This window comes from Rattus norvegicus, chromosome 10 (assembly GCF_036323735.1).
Source record: "Rattus norvegicus strain BN/NHsdMcwi chromosome 10, GRCr8, whole genome shotgun sequence".
Lineage (NCBI taxonomy): Eukaryota > Metazoa > Chordata > Mammalia > Rodentia > Muridae > Rattus > Rattus norvegicus.
Genome location: NC_086028.1, coordinates 93132846 through 93152557, shown reverse-complemented (window position 1 = coordinate 93152557; position 19712 = coordinate 93132846). Strand labels below are relative to the sequence as shown.

Here is a 19712-nt window from a genome sequence, read left to right as displayed (position 1 = left end):
AGGCCAGCAGGCAAGCAGGTACACGAAGGGTATACTGTGCCTGCCGAAGCTCAGGTTTGCTCACCATGCCTGCTGTCTTTGAAGATCTGGTCTGATCATCTTTAGAAAGCTTCCCAGAACAGCCTGTACTCATTCTGCAGTTCTGAGCATCGCCAGTGTCCAGAGCCAGCCCCTCCCCGAAACTCTCTTCCACCATGATATGAAACCCTCTTCCGTGACCTGAACATCCCTCCTTGGCTTCCAGGATTCCCAAGAGACATTTTTAACTGGATAGGATCTGTGCTTTGAAATAAAAGATCTCAGAAATGTTTCCTTGTCTCCATCTGCCTTGCATAGCACTTGCTGATACTCCTGGCCATAAGCTGCCCTAGACCCTGGAGAAGGGAAGGAAGGTATGACTCCCTAGGGTAGCAGTTTTCAGCCTGTGGCTTGCAATCCCTTCCACAGGGTTCAAATATCAGATATCCTGCATATCAGATACTTACATTATGATTCGTAACAGTAAGTAGCAAAATTACAGTTAGGAAGTAGCAATGAAAATAATGTCATGGTTGGGGGTCACCACAGCATGAGGAACTGTATTAAAGGGTCTCAGCATCAGAAAGGTTAAGAAACACTGCCTGGGTATTGAAGACTATGAGAGAAGGGATGGGGTTAGCTTAGAGGTTCTGAATTCCAACTTGAATGTTTAAGCCCTGGAATTGTTTTGAATGAAACTAGAAACCTTGTGGCTTGAGCAAGGGTGTTAAAAATAGGAGGGGTTATTTCTAGAATCATCCAGCCCCTCTCAGCACTGAAGCCCCATGGTCTCAGCCTAGCTTCTGGTGCCAGATTCTTGATGAGTAGAAGAGGTGGAAGTGGAGGGAAGGAGAGGAGAGGAGAGGGAAGAGAAGAGGGGGGAGGAGGAGGAGGAGGAGGAGGAGGAGGAGGAGGAGGAGGAGGAGGAAAAGGAGAAGGAGGAGGAGGAGGAGGAGGAGGAAGAGGAGGAGGAAAAGGAGAAGGAGGAGGAGGAGGAGGAGGAAGAGGAGGAGGAGGAGGAGGAGGAGGAGGAGGAGAAGAAGAAGAAGAAGAAGAAGAAGAAGAAGAAGAAGAAGAAGAAGAGGAGGAGGAGGAGGAGGAGGAGGAGAAAGAAGAAGAAAAAGAGAAAGAAGAAGAAGAAAAGAAGAAGGAGAAGGAGAAGGACAAGAAGGACAAGAACAAGAACAAGAAGAGGAACAAGAAGAACTTCACAGGCACTTAGCACCACCATGTAAACACTGCTGCCTCCTCAGACCCTTACTGTACTGAATTTAGCCTCCAGAAACAGAAGTCAGACTTCACTGTCAGACTGTGAGGACCCTTTGTGGTCTTTGCAGAGGACACTGGAGTCCCCCATGGAGCTTATTCTAGCAAGGGAAACACCCCTCACCTGAGGAAAAGACCTGGCCTGCCACTTCTGTGCAACCTGCAATACAGTGTAGTTTTTATAGCATGAAAGACACCAGAAGAGCATCATGAACATGAAGAATATCTCACATTGTGAAAACTGTATGCAATTCAAACTCTGGTGCCTATAAATGAAATTCTATTGGCACACAGCAGCACCTTTTCCAAAGGGTGCTCGGTGCGGCTGCTTCCCTTACAACAGCGTTGAGTAGCCTCGTGAGAAATGTTCTACCCGGCAAAGTAAAATATTCCTTTACATGTTGGGCATGGTGGCAGGAGTGTATTTTGGCTTGTGGTTCTGGAGAAAGTCCATCATGGCAGGGGAGGCATGACAGCAGTCAGGGATGGTAGGTAGAGCAGGAGGCTGAGTCACCACATTCTCCACCACGAACACCAATCAGAAAGAACACACCAGAAGTTTTGCAAAGCATTAAACCCCCAAAGTCCACCCCCAGGGACATACTTCCTACATCAAGGCAACACCTCTTAAAGGTTCTAAAGAGTGAACTTTAAAACTTCCCAAAGAGGGGTTGGGGATTTAGCTCAGTGGTAGAGTGCTTGCCTAGCAAGCGCAAGGCCCTGGGTTCGGTCCCCAGCTCCGAAAAAAAGAAAAGAAAAAAAAAAACTTCCCAAAGAGTGCCACCAATCAGAGAGCAAGTGTTTAAATACATGAACACGTGGGAAACAGTTCTCACTCAAGCCACCGGGGGGGGGGTCCTATAATGACCCCAGAGCTGAGCGGATAGCCAGCAGGCCTCAGAGGACTTCCTGTCTGACCCTCAACATCAATGAGTTTACAGGTCCATGTGGCCACGCCCAGCTACACAGAGATGCTGGGATCTGGACTCAGGCCCTCAGGCCTGCTCACCAAGCGCTCTTACCCACTAAGCTATCGGCCCAGACATTGGTTTTTCCCTTTCTGGTCCTTCTTGGGAAATATTTGCTGACCCCTGCATTAGCTTCCGTCACCGCCAAAACACCCGAGATGACCTAAAAGAGGAAGAACTGATTTTGAACTCACTTTCAAAGGCCTCGCTCCAGTCACCCAGCTCCAATTGCTTCTTGGCTTGTGGTTAGACAGAACATCATGAGAAAGGATAAACCTTGAAGCAAAGCTGCTCACCCCACGGCAGCCAGGAAACAGAGAGGGAAGGGAGTAGGAACAGGATATATCTTTTGATGACACTTCCCCACGGTCCTACTTCCTTAGACTGGACCCCACCTCATGAAGGGTCTACCATTCCCAATAGCTCTACATCTATAGGTGGGCTGACCCGTGGAAGAGATCAGAGCCCTCACGATCCAACCACCTCCCAAAACCTCACTGCTGAATGTTGCCACACTGCTGACCACACCATCACCTTATGAGCTCTTGGGAACATATTTCACACCCAAGTCATAACAATCGTCCCTGGCACCCAGAGATTCAAATCTTTAACACACAAAGTACACTTAGCCCATCTCCGGGGGTCCTTAACTCCCAACTCATCTGTAAATGCTACAGAAGAGGACATGTGCTCATTCTAGAAGAACAATATAGAAAGAAGGCGTGTAGGTCTGGAGGCAAGTGGATAGTGGCTATTGTAGGGTTTATAGACGTCTCAGGAGCCAGTCAATGGCTCGTCTGGGGTCTTGTCTGAGGAGTTCAGGGTTGATAGCTCAGTCCCTCCTGCTTTGGGGTTGGGAACTGAGCAGACAGTCTGTCCCTTAGTTAGGACATCTAAATGGGGTGGGGGTGTCCTAGGGAGATGGTTTAGTGGGTAAAGAGCTTGTCAAGCAAGCACAAGGACCTGAGTTTGATCCCCAACCACTTAGAAGTGGGTGTAGCTACAAACACTGGGTAGGCAGAGACGAGTGCACCATGGGAAGTTGCTGGCCAGTCAGTCTGGACAAATCGTCCAGCTCCGGGAACAGAGTGAAGGACGCTGTCTCAAAGGATTAAAGTAGAGAGTTAGAGAACAACTCCTGGCATCCGCCTCTGGCTTCCACGTGTGCATTCGTGGGAGAGCACACTGGGGACAGGGCGGGGGGTGAACAGGACCCATGAATCTGAAGCCATGTCGAAATGTGGGAGAGGCGGTGGCAGCTACTGCTGCCTAGTCCATTCAGCCAATGGCAGGAGACCCCGCCCCAAAGATGCTACCGTTGAGTCTGAGAGAAAACCTGCTCCGAGTGAAAGAGAATGCAGAAGTGAAAACCCTCAGGCTCCCACCAGGACCCACCCTACTAGCATCCAGCCATAGGACTCTCCTCACCACCTACACCCACCTACCCCATACCCACGTCCTCCTCCAGGGTCTATCCTGGTAAGAGTAGTTCTCACCCCTCATCATGGAAACGTCTGTTTGCAACAGACAGAAACCTCTACAGAAAACTACAGCTGCTCAAACTGCCGTGGCGCTCAGTCCCAATGGATCCGTCTACAAAATACTCCCATACCTAAGACTCGGGGAATATTGCAGAAGAGGGGGAGGAAATATTGGAAGAGTTGGGAGTTCAAGAGATTTTGCTGTGAGATTGTGTCTCCGAGTCACATCAGTAGCTATGCCTTGAATGTCTCACCAACCTAATCATCCAAACATGAGCTGAACAAGAAAGAGAAACCAAGGAACAGGTCAAACTGCATGAGGAAAAGCCCACGAAGCCTCAACCCTACACAAAGGACTACAGGCTTATAGTAAAGTGCGGAGCAAACGCTGCAGCCATTCCCAGGGAAGAGCACACACAGTTTGGTTGTCCAATCCCAAACTGCCAGCCTTGGAAGCGTACATTCAAGTGGCATCCTATAGACTCAGCGGGTTATATTTGGGAATGTATATGTATACACAGATGCACATATGCATGCAATAACAGCTAAAGAGAAAACAGGCCATAAATATGAAGGAGAGCGGGCTGTGTGGGAGAGGCTGGAGGAAGGAAGAGGAAGGGAAAAATGCTGCAATTAAAACACAACTGCAAATATTAAAAAACAAAACAGACAAAAGGCTGTGGCCATCTAGACTCACGGCAAAGGAAGGGAGGCCTGTGACATCATCCCACAGACAATTACTTGGAAGGACCATGTGATACCCTAGAGAGTCTCCCCACCTGTGTGTTCTTCATGTGATCTGCCCCAAAGTCCTTCTTTCCCTGTAACAGAACATTGAGATCTTGGAGGTTAGCGTGCGCGCGCGCACACACACACACACACACACACACACACACACACACACACACACACACACAAAACACAGGCACACACACAGGCACACAGGCACATAGGCACACACACAAACACATGAACACACAAACACACACGGACACACACACATGGACACACACAGGGACACACAGACACACACATACGGACGGACACACAGATGCACACACACGGACACATACACACAAGTTTTAGGGTCAGGATGGAAACATCTCAAAGGACTTATGTTTGTGTACCACCATGGTGGTCAATGCCGTGTGCTATGTTAGGTACCGTGTGGGTCAAGGCACACGAGGGAGAATTTATTTCCTCATCCGTCAATGCTGAGTGGCTTCAAGTAAGGTCTACATTCTCTGAGAGTTGAGAACACTCAGTGGACACTCAGAGGGTCATGAGGTTGGCACCTGTGGAAGTGACATATTCTCCAGTCCCTCACATGACAAGCCTTTCTCCTTGAGTTCTTGGTGTCCTGTTCATTTCTTGTACTCAGCTCATTTTGACACAGTCCACTGACCCTCCTGCTGCTAAGGTCTTTGAAGGTAAGGCCATGTTTTCTTCAGAATCATTGTGGTAGCTAGACCCTTCACTGCACTGAACCTTTCCCCAAGTCCTGCACAGCGTCCGGGTCCCCAAGCCTCAGGACAGGCTCTGAGGAGCTCATGAGCTACAGTTATGCATGGACAAGGCAGTGTCCCTGAGGGAGAACGGGCAAGGCACACCTCATACAAGAAAACCATGAGGGAGAACAACAAAGCCCAGAAAGGCCTTTATAGTAAGAAAGGGGTGTGAAAGGGCTCCCTCCTGCTCTGGTTCCCCAGCCTCAGCTGTCTCCATCCCAGGAGTGGATTCTCCACACACACAGCTTGAGTCAGATTAGTAAGACTGAGCCAGCTGCATTCTCCAGAGTGGATCCAGAGTGGAGCTCAGAGCATCATAGACGCAAGATGAAAGGACTTTCCAAGCTAGAGCACACCAACAGAAGCCTTCGGGAAAGGCAGGTTTCCCCAACAGCTTGGAGAGAGGTACAAAGCTACCTTTATACTAGATCATAAACTTTTTTTCCCCAAAAGCAGTTGATCCTCCACCCTGTTCCTGAGCCAATCCAACAGGTTTGGTAACTAGATTACGTCCAGGTTCACCTTGCATTTGGTCGGCTTTCCACACCTGTAACAATCACCTTGGACACATGAGCTCAGAAAGAAGAAAGTACTTTGGCCCTCAGTCTTAGAGGCTTCACAAGACTGATTACTGCTTTCACTTTGGGCTTTCCATGGCACAACACATCAGGTCAGATTTAGCTTCTCAGCAGTCCCATAATCCCCTTCGGTGTTGTGCTCCCAGTGACCTAAGGGCTTCAAATTAGGTCTCATCTCTTAAAGGGCCCACTACTTCCAAGTGCAGCACAGGCTTGGGACTGTGCCTTTAGCCCCTGGGTCTATGGGACATACTTGCCCAGACCTTGAGAAATACATGCATTCCCACAAGCGGAAGTCTATTGGCCTATCACCTTCCAGTTGCCTGTGACTTTGGCCCTGGCTGTGAAACTTGGTCACAGAACTAAGGAGGCTGAGTCTATGACACCATCTTTTGGGAAAGTTTGTGGGCTAGTGCAATCACTTCTGGTTAGCATTTCATAGTGAAACATGGTCTCTAAATAAATAAACAAACAAACAAAATAAAAGGAAAAAGAAAAAGGCCACAGTGGTGATGGGGAGCCACCGTGGGTTTTCAGAGAATGAGTCAGGCAGTTGGTAGGATAAACATGAAGTAAGGCCATACAATGGTCAGTTCTTCAAATCCCAAGGATTTTCATCTGATGGGGATTGACTGGCTAAGACAAAACCGTGAAATTCAAGCAGTAGAGTCAGCAATGGGTCTTGAGTACTCTAGACTTACCGAGAGCAGTAGCACCACTCCCCACCCCGTCCCTGCCAGCCCAGCCTTCCAACTGTGCTCTGGGCTTTTCCCCACCTCTCTCAGTGTTTATCAGTCAGTTACCATCTCTATTGAAGAGTCACCCTTGCACTTCTTCCCTGATCAGAGGTTACTTCTGCAAAGTACAGAGCACAGCTTGAGGAGCCTCTGAATCCACCACACTTACATGGAAAAAAACTGTTTTCCTTTTTAAAAATCCAGAGGCTTTAAAAAAAAAAAAAAAAAAGCAAAATGTCTGCCTGCAGCAGAGGAAGCTGTTTGGTGGTCAGAAGCTGCTCTTGCAGAGGATCTGGGATCAGATCCCAGCACCCATGTCAGGGCTCACAGCCATCCGTAACGCCTCTCCTGACTTCCTCAGGCACCAGAGCACACATGGTACGCAGACATACAAACAGTCAGAACACCCACACACAAGAGGTAATCTAAAAACTAAGGAACAAGAACAGATCCAGTGCCACAGACCATAGGCTATTGTCCCTGGGAAAGACCCACTATCTCATCTCAGTCACAACAGCAAGCCCGAGCATGGTGTATTCAAGCTGGATTAATGGTGTTCTACTAACAGGCCATTAAATATAATATGGCACAGGAAGCTGTCTGAAGCCCACTGGTGCTTCTCAGAGCAGCAGCAGCATCGCAGACGCAAACGTTCCTAATAGAAACATGATGGATTCCGGGCAATCCTCTGTGTAATTGTGGGGTGTAGTACTCGCCCTACTTCAATATATCAGTGTATACTAGATTAATGGGCTCTCGAATTCTGAGCCACCCAAGCCCAGTATTAATGACAACAAGACTTGGGGAGAGAAGTTCAAAACATTTGCTAAAAACAAATAAATAAATTCCGACCCCGGGAGTGTGACCTTGAAGAGGGCTCATTCTCTCCATTTATGTTGCTCGGTGACATTCGAGCTTTAAGGCTTGGGCGACTGCTGAAGTTGGTGAGCCATGTCCTAGATCTCTGTAAAATCACAACCTTACTTCTTGACACCTGGACTCTCTCTCCCATGAGCTTCACCATGTCTGTGATGAACTTAAGTCAAACGTGTGCTAGCCTCTTCAACGCCTTTAAGTTTAGAGGGAAAAGGGAGCGGAGAACCAGAGTCCACACAGAAGACACACTCTCCCAATTATTAAAAAGGCATTTTTATTATAAATACATTTTAGTTGTAGCAGTAAAATACATTTTTGTGTTACCATGAATCTTTTAAAACAAAAAACTTCACTGACAAGGATCACACTGTAGACTCCTGGGCTCAAACAAACAACCAAACAAACAAAAAAAGCCAAAAAAAAAAAAAAAAAGTGCCCTAAGGAAGTAACATCAGCTAAGGGGACTCCAAAAACCAAGTTCGGAAAGAGGAAGGACAGAGAGAAGCAAAGGCTTGGTGGACAGCTTTGGGGCTGATCTTATGATACAAAGCCATCTTTACTTTTAAGAATAAACTCTTCAGGTCTTAGAACCTCTCAGATGAGGTGTGGTATACCACAAAGGAACAGAGTCATTGTTGTTACTTTTGTCACAGATTAGGCTGAATTAGATGCTACGGAAGTGATGCTTGTACGGTAAGCGGACCAGGGTGGTTTTATATACAGCCTCCCTTGTGAAGGCTTTTCCAATAGAAGACCCAGAACGAATCTACCATGTGACTGATCCTGCACATTGCTGACCACATTTAGAGAATTGTATTTTCTTGTAAAACATTAAAAGAGAAAGAACCTGCATCACTGATGGCTAGGACTCTTGACTAAAATGCAAACCCCATAAGCTTTATACTTCAGAGAAAGTATTTGGACCGCCCCGTTCTCCCGGGATGCAGCTGTTACATATAACCAGTACCTTTGCGGGTTTCAAAGAATCAGGTCAGACGGCTGGCGCAGAAATCAGATACAGTACATAGTGTCATATATGTGGACAGATAGGAGCGGCCGTGGTCCTGATGCATGGAGATCAGAGACCCTTCCTCTGGTGGGGGGAGGGGCATCGCTGAGAAACAATCTTAGGTACAACGGACATTTTGGGACTTCAACCCGAACAAAGGAGTCCTCTGACCTCCTGAGAGATACAAAGTGGTATCTCGAGATGCAGATCGCAGATAAACCAAAGACCCTTATAAGCCGGGAGTGCATAGAGGGAGCTGTGATGAGCACACCAGCAGCCTGAGGCTGAAGCTTCCGGGCCTTTTATGTAGGGGGTCCTGGGGGCTGGGAACGCTAAAGCCAACGCGTTCTATGATGGTCATTGTGTCTTATGCTTTGACGCCTACGCTGTTCTACATTCTACTACCTTAGAAATGGATTTGTTTTCTTCCTAGTAACTCAGTAAATTCAAAGTCAACTAGAAACCAGGAAGCAGAGCCCAAAACCCACCAGGCTGCAGCCCAGGCTGCACATTAAACACAACACACAAATGTAAAAATAGTCAAAGTCCTGTCAGGTGTGTTATGTTGTGGGTGGTTTCCTTCTCAGAAATAACGTGCTTGTCCACGTCTTCTGTGACTTAGGGGTCGCTCGTGCTATGGGGGTGGAGTGTTCCCCTCGACTCTTCTGCAAACATAGGTTTGCAGGGAGTCAGAAACAATTGCTTCTTTCCTGCCACGTGCAACACCCAGGCTCCCCCTAACACCTGCAGGCATGGCGGAGGACCCAAAATAACTTTGTTAACCTGAGAAACATAGAACACGAAGGTAAATCCTTTGCCCTCGCCCCCCAACACATATACCGAAGAAGAAGGGGACAAAAAAAAGATTAAAAACTATAGGTTCCATTAGTTGGGGACTATCTAATGTTTCTGATGCCCCAAGTCACTGCCACCGTAGGACCGGGACTCCTGTACTAAGACCCTGGACGAGTGCAAGTACACTCTCAGGGCATCCGATGGCTTCTTTCCACAATTCTGTCTCCATGTGGAGGGATTGAGGTCGACTCTAAGCACATCTCACAAACGCACAGCCTCCAAATGACAGCCAGGCAGCTGCGTCGTCGCTAACAACAACAAACTTACTCTACCAATGAAGGCGCCCCTGCACCCTAATGGGGAGGAGCAGCAGAGACCCCCAAGGGTAGAGAGAGCTCTTTCCACAAATGGGCCACTTGTGGTGCCAGGATGATTAAAACAGCCCAAGAGTGAAGAGATTAAAGCCCCCACACTCTCTCTCTCTAGACCAGTGGTCTTCAAAGTGCGCTTCCTGGACGGCTGTGGCGGCCACCCTGGCAGTGGGTCCAGCAATCTGTATTTCAACAACCCGTCCAGGGGAAACTGAGGCAAGTTTCAGCCTCAGAATTGCTTTTTTTTTTTCCTTTTTTTTTCTTTCTTGATCTTGTTCACAATTCTAGAATCTTAACATACAATAGTTTGTAGATAGTTACCGCTGTGTGTAATTTGCTGTCCCTGCCCTCTTCAGTTTCAAACATTAAAATATTAAAATGATTATTCCATAAAAAAAATCAAAGTTTTCTTAAAAGGTAATATTGATTTCCCCCTCCCGTACATCATCCTAAGGCAGGCAACCACATGCTCGTATACTAAATAAAGAGACCTCGTGTGAGGTAGAAATAGCCAAAAAGACCCCTCCCCCAAAAAAACATACCGAAAATCTCATAATATTGTTTAATGAACTCATAGAATTATATAAAACTTACTATGCTTTATGTTTAATATTTGTATCAAAATAAAATCTCTCTGTTGAACAAATTGCAAGTAAAGTCTGATCTACCACTCTGGTGACTGAAACTGTAGGACCCGTGGGCTTTCTCTCGACACTCGTTCCGGAAGCTTTAGACTTACCCCTGGATGAATGGGCTAGAAAGTAACCACAGCGCACAAGTCTAAGTCTAGAATCTTCTATTGTGCACCTCCCTTACAGAAAGGTGGTTTGTTTTGTTTTTTTTTAAAGTAGGTATTTTTCAGTAGGTTCGAAATATCTGAGTGTTACACTAAAACTTAAAAAAATTGTCTGACCTGATGTTCTAGTCTAGAGTTGATGATATGATGCCACTTTCTGATGTTTTATTGGGTTGCTAAACTTTAGTAAAAAAAAAAATCCCCTCCTTCCATGGTCTTGGAATTGATAATTAAATGGGGATACAAATGGCAAGTGTGAACTTAGCGGCCTCGCTGTCAAGTCACAGAGGGAAATGAGAAGGACTGATGCGGCGGATGTTCTGAAGACCCAGATGAAGGGGAGTCTGGGTACCATGATTCGAAGGGCATGCTAAGTGACACTCTGAAGAAGGGAGACAAGCTGAGGCAGCATCCGCCTTCTCTCTAACTTCTGGGCAGTCTGAATACTGACCAGATGACAAGTCACATCGACCAAGACACCTGCACCCAGACGAGAGCAGACACGGAGGGCGAGCAGAAGCAGGATTTTCAAGGGATAGGCAAGAAAACAACAGCATCTACTTACGGAGAGAAGACAAGTTTAGCTGTGAGGAGGTTGGGAAGTGGGTGGGAAGGGATGGACAGCCTAGATAATATTTTAAAGCAGTAATGTGTATGTCTTACTATGTGGGAACTTTTAATCATGTTTTTATAGAATTTTTCTATTAATAAAACTCTTCACTATGCAATGATTCTTTCGCTCCTGGGCATCTCCTAAAAAAGTCAACTAGTTCAGGAACTCTAACTTTCCCATGACAATCAGGGGAATACTCAGATTTAACTAAAATTGTCCTCAACACCGTGACTTGTCATCACGGTGGCTGGAGATGCAGTCTTCTACATTTTCAGCTTTGCTCTCAAAATGAAACATACCAAACTTAGAGCCTTCAACTACACTACGGCAACATTAACACAACACATGAGCTCAAGGTTAAAAAGACAGTTAGCTTCCTCAGGACTTCAACGCCTTCAGAAAGAGGAAAACCTCTTCAATAAATCAACTCTAGAGACTGCTGTGTTTAATTGGGTAATGCTTATTCCTCGAGACTTCCCCTTCTTTTACTTACCCTGCAGCTCTCTGGACAGGAAGGACCAGTCGATGCTTAGATCAAACCTGAACTCATCCTAGAATTTTGATTAGAATAAAACAAAAGAAAAAATAACCTACAGCGGACAATTTTGCTCTCCTCACACCAGATGACTCAGACAGGGAGAAGTCTGTGTGAAGACAGGAAGGCTGAGATCCTTAGTCTCAATGATCAATAACTGACTACTGACCAGTCAAGGACAAGATGTCGTGACTAGTAATGGCAGAAGCAGGATAGAGTGCTTTTAAAAACACACCAGAACATATCCATGATACAGGGAATGAGGTCTGTCAAACCTCATCAGGAATTAATTTTTAGGTCAAGAGGGAACTGTGGGGTAGGGGGAACAAACTTACTGAATACTCTGAATTATCATCTACAAGAACTGGAAGAGAAAGAGGAGGAAGGGAGAGAGAGGAGGAAAGAAATACCTCGAGTTGTACAGCAATGGCCAAAACCAGTACTGGCAAGGACAAGGAAGCACCTCAGGTAGAAATGAACGGATAAATGAGAAAAATCAAAAACAACCTCAGGAGACAGACCTATCAAGTTTCCTTTAAAAGAACAACAGATGTGTGCTTATGTATGTAAACACATATATATACACACGCACGTAGGTGCATATGCTCCGTCTGAACTCGAAAGTTGGATCTGATGAAAGGAAGAAGCTATTTCTGTGAAGCTGACTAACCCTGCTAATACTACCAGGGGACTGCAAGGAGCAGCGAGCGACAGCTTGCCGTGGCTCTTCTGGTAAGGTCTGCTGTAGACTGTTACAAGATGCTGGCCATACCTAACAGGCTCCTTAGAGCCTGGATGGGAAGACAGGAGTAACGCTGGGTGTGGGGGAGCTGGGAGAAAATAACGCCAAGACACAGAAATAAACCCTCAACCTAGCTGCAGAAACAAGAAAGAGATGGGGACGCTCTGACATTCGCAACAGAGCGGTCAAGTAGAAAGTAGCTAGTGTCATTTCCTAGACATAACCACGTTGAGAATGTCACTGCAACCTGACGGGTTCCTTATCCAGACGGTCCCACCGTCAGTGTTCTATATAAGATGATAGGGTGCACACGCGACTTTAACTATATATAAATAATTTAAAAAACTGATATTTTTTTAAGGTTCAAGTATGAAAAACAGAAAGTAGGCAATGACCTCCTGGTGAGAAGTGACCCAAAAGCTGACAGAATAGTTCTGTCTGAATTAGCAGAATGGCTCTCTGAACTCTTGCCCGGCATGTCCTGCTGTCCTGTGTGTCTGCATGTGTGGGCATGGGAGCTAACACTGATGGGACATGGATAGCATATCACAGGTGAGTTCCATTTCTCGCCTGGGCATGGAATTAGAAAACAGAGCCCAGTGGCAAAGTTGTCTCATTCTGCCTGAAACATGCCAGCATGTGCTGATGTCATGTAACATGCCAGCATGTGCTGATGTCATGGCTCACTGGATGCCTGTCCATGCCGTGACCTGTACTATCCGTGAACACAGCCTTTAGTCTGCCGGTCCACATCTGGCAGCTCAGAAGAAGCTTACAGCCGGAGACAGGAGGCCAGGTTCCGCTAGCACGAAGGCAGAACTGAATCTGAGAGGCTGTATCATCGGTCTCGGAGTTTACTACCTCTTAACCAACGCAGCCTTCAATCCCACACTGTGTGGGGTTATAGGGGGCCGTGGAGAGCCGGCATAAGCTAATCTCTAGTCACACGGACTAAGTCTGCTGGCTCCTTGCCACTTTCAACTCATCTTAAAACGTTCTATGGAAAGTCTTCCAGAAAGCTACTCTTGAGCGATCGTCAAGAAAGTCTGGCTCTTTTGAAATATCCCCTGGACTCATCTTAGTTTAAAAAAGGGGGGAAGGGGGAGAGATACATTGTAGTCTCAAGATTTCTCAGAAATGTAAAATTAGAATTACGGGATCAGGAAATGACAAAGGACATTCATTGTTTCTGATGTGTTAAAGAACACATGAAGAGAACAGCCTCTTCCTTCAATGATCATTCAAAACAACTGGCAGGCCGCGGACCTCTGCACACGCTTGCTTACATTCCGTATTTCTAATGAGTCCAAGGGGGGGTTTCTGAAGACTCAAAAGATCTGAAACATACCCTAGATTTTGATCAGTTTTTTGATAATGTTTTTTTTTCTTTAATGATGTCCCTCAAAAAAACAATTAGAAAAAAATCTTAGCATTGCCATGTGTAATGTCATATCTTAATGTAAACATCAAATAAGGTACCAAGATTTTTACTGGAGGAAAAGAAACCCAAACCTTTAGTCGGCACAGGTCTTTCTGCCCTGGAGGAGGGGCCAGGCTACAAACACTTACACATGCAGAGTGAGAAAAAAAGATTTTTCACTAAATTCACGCAGTTTTAAAATAGTCATCAAGTCTACTAAGCACCGACAATCCTAAAAATGCTTCAGCTCCATGATTTGTTTAAAAAAAACAAAACCGCTCTCAACTCAACGTTAAAAACAAGCGGGAAGTCTTGCTTGTCAAAAACAAAACAAACGGAACTGACTATGCCACTGGGGTTTGCTTTGCTTTTTTTTTTTTTCTTTTTTCCTTTTTCACATTTCAAAGCCCAGTGGCATGCAGAATACACGGGCAAATAAGGCCTTGACCTCTACCCTATGCTGATGGAGAGAACAGCATGTCATAGATAGTCTAAAACTCTGAAAGTTTTAGAATGCAGCATCCTGTTGTCAAAAAAAAAAAAAAAAAAAAAAAAAAGATAAGGGATTTAGAAGATGCTGCCCCTTTATTTTTTTAAAAAATTTTTTAACTGAATTTAAGCAAAAATAACATACATTTGTACATCAACTGGCCATTTCTGGTACAGAAACCCAGCATGTGGTAATATTATTGAATAAATGTAAATGCTACTTAACAATTTTTTTCCTTTTAAATACATTTTAGACAAACTTTTTTCTTTTTCTTTTTTTATAGTTGCACAGTTAACCTCTTAGCTGCTAGCTTGATGCAAACATATGTAACAATACACAAATTTAAAAATATTTTTATTCTACATAAAAGCTGTCAAAATTCTGACTCACATCAAAAATGCAAAATAATGGAATATACTTTTAAACGTAGGCGCAGGTCTAGCAGCAAGGGGACTGAGAGCGCAGTGAACGTTATGGAGGGCTGCACACAGACAGAGCCGCCACCTCAATCCTGCAGACTGAACAGGAACTGCACATTCTCTGAGGAGAGCGCGAGCCGGGTCACTTGAAGTAGGAGTAGAAGCCATTGCTTCCCGGGCTGCTGCCCAAGCTGAGCTCCTGGAACAGGGACAGTGGGTCGCTGCCCTTCTTGGCCTGCTCGGGCGGAGGCCTGGGCTTGGGCGGGGCCCGTAGCGCACTGGCATAGGACATGGCGGGCTTGCTCCCTGCCGGGCTCTGCTGGCTGCTGCTGTTGGCAGACTCCGCGATCTGCTTGTTGGGCATGAGGGGTGGGAACTGGCCGAGGTGCTGCAGCACCGAGTAGTTGAAGGAACTGGACACCTCCCCACTGTCAGGCTTCAGCTGATCCTCAGGGGGTTTGACAGTCTTGGGTGGAACTACAAGCAGAGAACAGGGACAGGTTTAACCAGAGGCGCAGCCTGCGCGCGCACGCACACAAGCACGCACGAGCTCCTCCACCTCCAGGAGCAAAAGCGCAAACACAGTTTAGTTCAGGGATACGTAACTCCGTCACAGGACGTGAAACCACAACACGCTTTAAACCCCTCTCTTGAAGAAACACCATAAAATAACACCCAGGAACAGCAAATACACAGAAACCACATGTCAACGGGGTAGGGGCCAGGGTGGGGGTGGGGGTGGGAGGTGGGGGTGTTGGGGGAGAGCACTGCCAGATAAAGACTCAGTTATCTGCCTGGGTGGCTATGTTACTGTGAACCAGAACATGCTTGTATCTATAGAAACGTGCTGTTCACACTCTATACTCAAACATGGTCCAATGGTGCCAGGGTCCACTTGTTACAGCCACTCTCCTTTCTTTTAACACATTTACATTGAAACATTTTTTTTTTTTCCAAGAAGATTTTGCAGTGTAGCTCAGGCTGGTTTTGAACTCTTGATCCTCTGCCTGCCCTGAGCTGGGGGCAAAGGTGTGCACTGACGCACCTAGCTCTAATGTTCTACCTGAACGTGGATTAACGAGGGGAGAAACAGAGCTAAGCATCACATTTTCTACCATCTGACTTCCAAGGTCTTTAAAACATCGTCCCAGTGTTAATACTGATCAACACTTAGCTTGTTTCCAATCTTTTGAAATTTAAATAACCCAGAGAGAGAGAGAGAGAGAGAGAGAGAGAGAGAGAGAACACGCACCCACACACCCTTGCAAGAACACACAGTGGCTTTTGAGCAATTTGGACGTGGGTGGGACTGACGGGAAACCACCCCCATGTGTATTCAGGTGTGAGGAGTAAAAATCACAGCTTTCTGGAAACTCACCCATTCACCTTACCTATCAACTCTCTGGGCTGACTTGTCCTGCTGGATCCATTGCATGGAATGTTCTGGTAGGGGGCAGATGAGGTGGTGTTGGCCCAGGACTCGGGGGCTGGGAAGCCGAACCCAGGTGGGTTACTGTGGTCCTGCGGTTCTTTGCCCTGAGCCAGGCTGTCTTGGGGAGTGCTGGCCTCTTCCACACAAGGCTGGGCTGCGCCAGATGAGATTCTTCTTTGGTACAAGGGCCGACCAGGTCCTCTGGGCTCATACTACACAAAGAAAAAGATGTTCGGGAAGTCAGGACGCCCACTCCCACATCCAACACCACCTTCAGATCCACAGTGATCTAACCTCACAAAACAGACAGATTCCTAAGGAAATTCTCTTGTGTAGTATGAAACTCCCTCCTCTACACCTTCTCCCATTGAAATAAAATGCACTCCAACATGGTGTCAAGAAACCTGGGTCTGAAATTCATCTCTGGACTGTTCCTTCCTATGCGATCCCATGGCAACACATGCCAGCCTGTGGGCTCCTGCACAAACCCGTTGTCTTTTATTTTTTAAAGTTATTTATTTATTTTATTTATGAGTTCAGCATCAGATCCCATTACAGATGGTTGTGAGCCACCATGTGGTTGCTGAAACTCAGGACCTCTGGAAGAGCAGTCAGTACTCTTGGTTAAGAGCACTAAGCCATCTCTCTGGTCCCCCAAACTAGTTTTGTCTCTGGTTATAAAGCCATACAGTTATTCTGGAGAACAGCATGCATGCATGACTTGGAGGGCAAGTGGGCTGACCCACAGAGCTCTGGGACAGGGCCACTAAAAAGACTCATCTGGACCTCCCCAGCTTCGGCCCTGCTGACAAGACCTGCTTCCTCCCACCTTGCCTAAGCACGCCTGACTGGGTCATACTTCTCCCAGTTGATCAGCTGATGCGCAATACTCACTACTTTCTTCAAAATATTATTTTCGTATGTTTAAAACCTAATTAACATATGTATCTTCTTCCTAAATTTCCTAAAACTACATAAGCAAAATTCTCTTGCCCTTCTGACAAGGGCTATTTGCCAGCCATTTCAAGATGTCGCCTGAGCTAGGAGCTCTACACTTTCTTCTTGCCTACTTCTGGCAGGTACTGGCTATCATCAGCTCCAATAGCAGGCAGTACAGAATCACTGTGCAGACCAGCCTGCCTAGATCCTAGCCAGTGGCACTAGACATCAGGCCTTGCCTTATATCTGCAAGCATTACCGTGGAAAACTGGCCTAACCTCAGTGTGTTACCCTGCAACACTCATGTCCTCTTGGGATTGCAGAGAGAACCAAATACACTAGGAACACAGGATGCTTAAGTTGATTCCTGGTGCATCTTAAGAGCCAATTGTGAGATCATTGTTTTACTGTAAACTAAAAGACCTACATCTGATCACAATGACACATGGCTTTTAATTGCCCCATGTTTTTCCCCAGTAATCATAAAATCATAAAATATTCAGCTTGAATTCAATTATGATTCAGACGCATCTTTCACCTTTATAAGCACATGTTGGATAATAAAGGGCAGGGCCACCAGAGAGCACTGTGGGGCCCCAGCAGCAGTCCAAGGTTGGAAGGGGGTGGGGTGTCGCATCAGTATACAGCCCAAACCAAACCCCACTAGTGTCAAGGAAGGGACAGTAAAGGGGCAGGAAAGGGTGGAGGAGAGCCTTTCTGTCACCAGGGAGCTGTGACACCAGGCCACACATGAACTTAGGAAAATCAGTCACTGCCACCTAGCCTCATATGTATCTTATTTATGTCCTGTTCCTCATTAGAACGATTACATTCACTTTTTATTTTATTCTTTAGAGAAAATTCTTTCCCAGGGGTCAACAACTTTGAAGTTGACTGTGGATCGAGATTGTGCTGCTCTGTGTGGGATTCAAGCAGCACACTGAAAGTCGCTTAGCAGGAGAGCCAACTGTCCCAGAGTGTGTACATTCTCCAGGCCAGACAAGCCTCCAGTGACCGATCAAATGGTTTGTTCAGCCTTTTCTGTAACAAAGACAATTAGCTCTTGAAATGAAGATCAACTGCTTTTTAATTGTCATACTGGGAATTCTGCCCTGTCGCTGATTGTAGGGGATCACACTCTTGAGTCTTTATGTGTGAAAGCTAGTGTAGTAATGTTGGCTGGGGCCTAAAAAAGAAAGGGGGGGAGGGAGAGAGAGAGGGAGAGGAAGGAAGGGAAGGAAGGGAAGGGGAAGGGAAGAGGAAGGGAAGGGAAGAGGAAGAGAAAGGGAAGGGGAAGGGAAGAGGAACGGGAAGGGGAAAGAGAAGGGAATGGAAGGGAAGGGGCAATTGTGAGAGCTCTGTGACACAGAAAGACCTCAGCCAGGGACTTCATAAGCCCTGTCTTTAATGGGCAGCTAGGACAGTAGAATAGACAATGGTAGACACTGGAACCTTGGAGCATCAATGAAGGAAAAGGAAAATCAGGAAGTTACATAAATAGAATAAAAGGGCGGGGAATCTATAGGTACAGCTGTTGAATGCACAGAGGTGAGCGTGCAGAAAAGCCATCTTTATCTGTCCATCCGCGAAGGTAAGGTGGGCAGGGGCAAAGCAGCAGGCAGCAAGTGAGGGTGCTTTATACACCAAATAAAGCGAAGGGGGCTTCTTCCTTCAGCCTCAATTCCTAACCTTTCTTTCCTTTGCCTGACCACAGCCTCCATCAGGGTCTCCAACCTGCTGCCTGCCTGCCTGCCTGCTGCCTTCTTCCTGCCTGCCTGCCTGCTACCTTCTTCCTGCCTGCCTGCCTGCCTGCCTGCTGCCTGCCTGCCTGCCTGCCTGCTACCTTCTTCCTGCCTGCCTGCCTGCCTGCCTGCTACCTTCTTCCTGCCTGCCTGCCTGCCTGCCTGCCTGCCTGCTACCTTCTTCCTGCCTGCCTCCTCTTTTGTTCTTTGCCTTGCTGTCAATCCCCACTGTCACCCTTTTCTTTCCCATCTTTCTTTTGGAGACAAGTCTCACCATGTGGCTGGCCCGTGCTTGTCTTGACCACGAGAGCTCAGGCGAGCCTCAGTGTTCAAGATGCTGGGGCTATCGGTGTGCACCACTGTGACATAATTGCTCTGAGGCTCAAAGTCTCTTCCTGTCAACTATGATGCTGGCCGCTGGATGTTTCTGAGGTTGCAAGTTTCCACTTTGTGTGAATGTGTGTAGGTCGGTGGTAAGGAGGGTGGAGGGCTGTTTGTTTCCAGAAGGGGAGATATCTACTGATAAGAGAATGTGATTTCCCCCGGACAGTTAACATGGTAGGTAATGCACTGATTTACTTCCAACTACAGCATCAGCCAGATGAGCTGCCCAGGGTCATGGTGTGTTGTTCTCTTCAGGCCTGGCTGAATTCAATTTACTATTCTGTTGAGGATAGTTCTCATCATAGAAATCAGCCTATAGTTTTCTTTTCTTTTGTGTACTGTCTCCGTCTTGCTTTGGAAACAGTAATGGCAGCTTCATGCAAACGAATTGACAGATTTTTCCCTTCCATTCTCTGGCAATGACTGTAATTAGTAGAGTTTCTTCTTTACATATTTGGAGAAATTCAGTAGTGAAACAGCTCTGGCCTAGAGTTATTTATCTCTTTAAGAGTTATTTTTTTGGGGCTGGGGATTTAGCTCAGTGGTAGAGCGCTTACCTAGGAAGCGCAAGGCCCTGGGTTCGGTCCCCAGCT

The 19712-nt window shown here is 46.5% G+C and overlaps 1 protein-coding gene across 17 annotated transcripts in view; it reads right to left on the bottom strand.

Annotated features, from left to right (window-relative positions):
• Positions 1 to 7689: 7689 nt before the first annotated feature.
• Helz (helicase with zinc finger) overlaps positions 7690 to 19712 on the bottom strand; it is a 165830-nt gene continuing 153807 nt past the window's right edge. For 15 of the 17 annotated variants that reach the window (XM_063268757.1, XM_039085638.2, XM_039085642.2 and 12 more), the window contains 2 exons: positions 16014 to 16266; positions 7690 to 15099 (listed from right to left, as the gene is read on the bottom strand). In XM_063268757.1, coding sequence (XP_063124827.1) covers positions 14765 to 15099; positions 16014 to 16266 — 588 coding nt within the window. In that variant the 3' untranslated portion in view covers positions 7690 to 14764. Of the gene's footprint in view, positions 15100 to 16013; positions 16267 to 19712 lie in introns of those variants that run through there. The other 2 variants (NM_001105848.2, XR_010055158.1) reach the window with 2 other exon arrangements.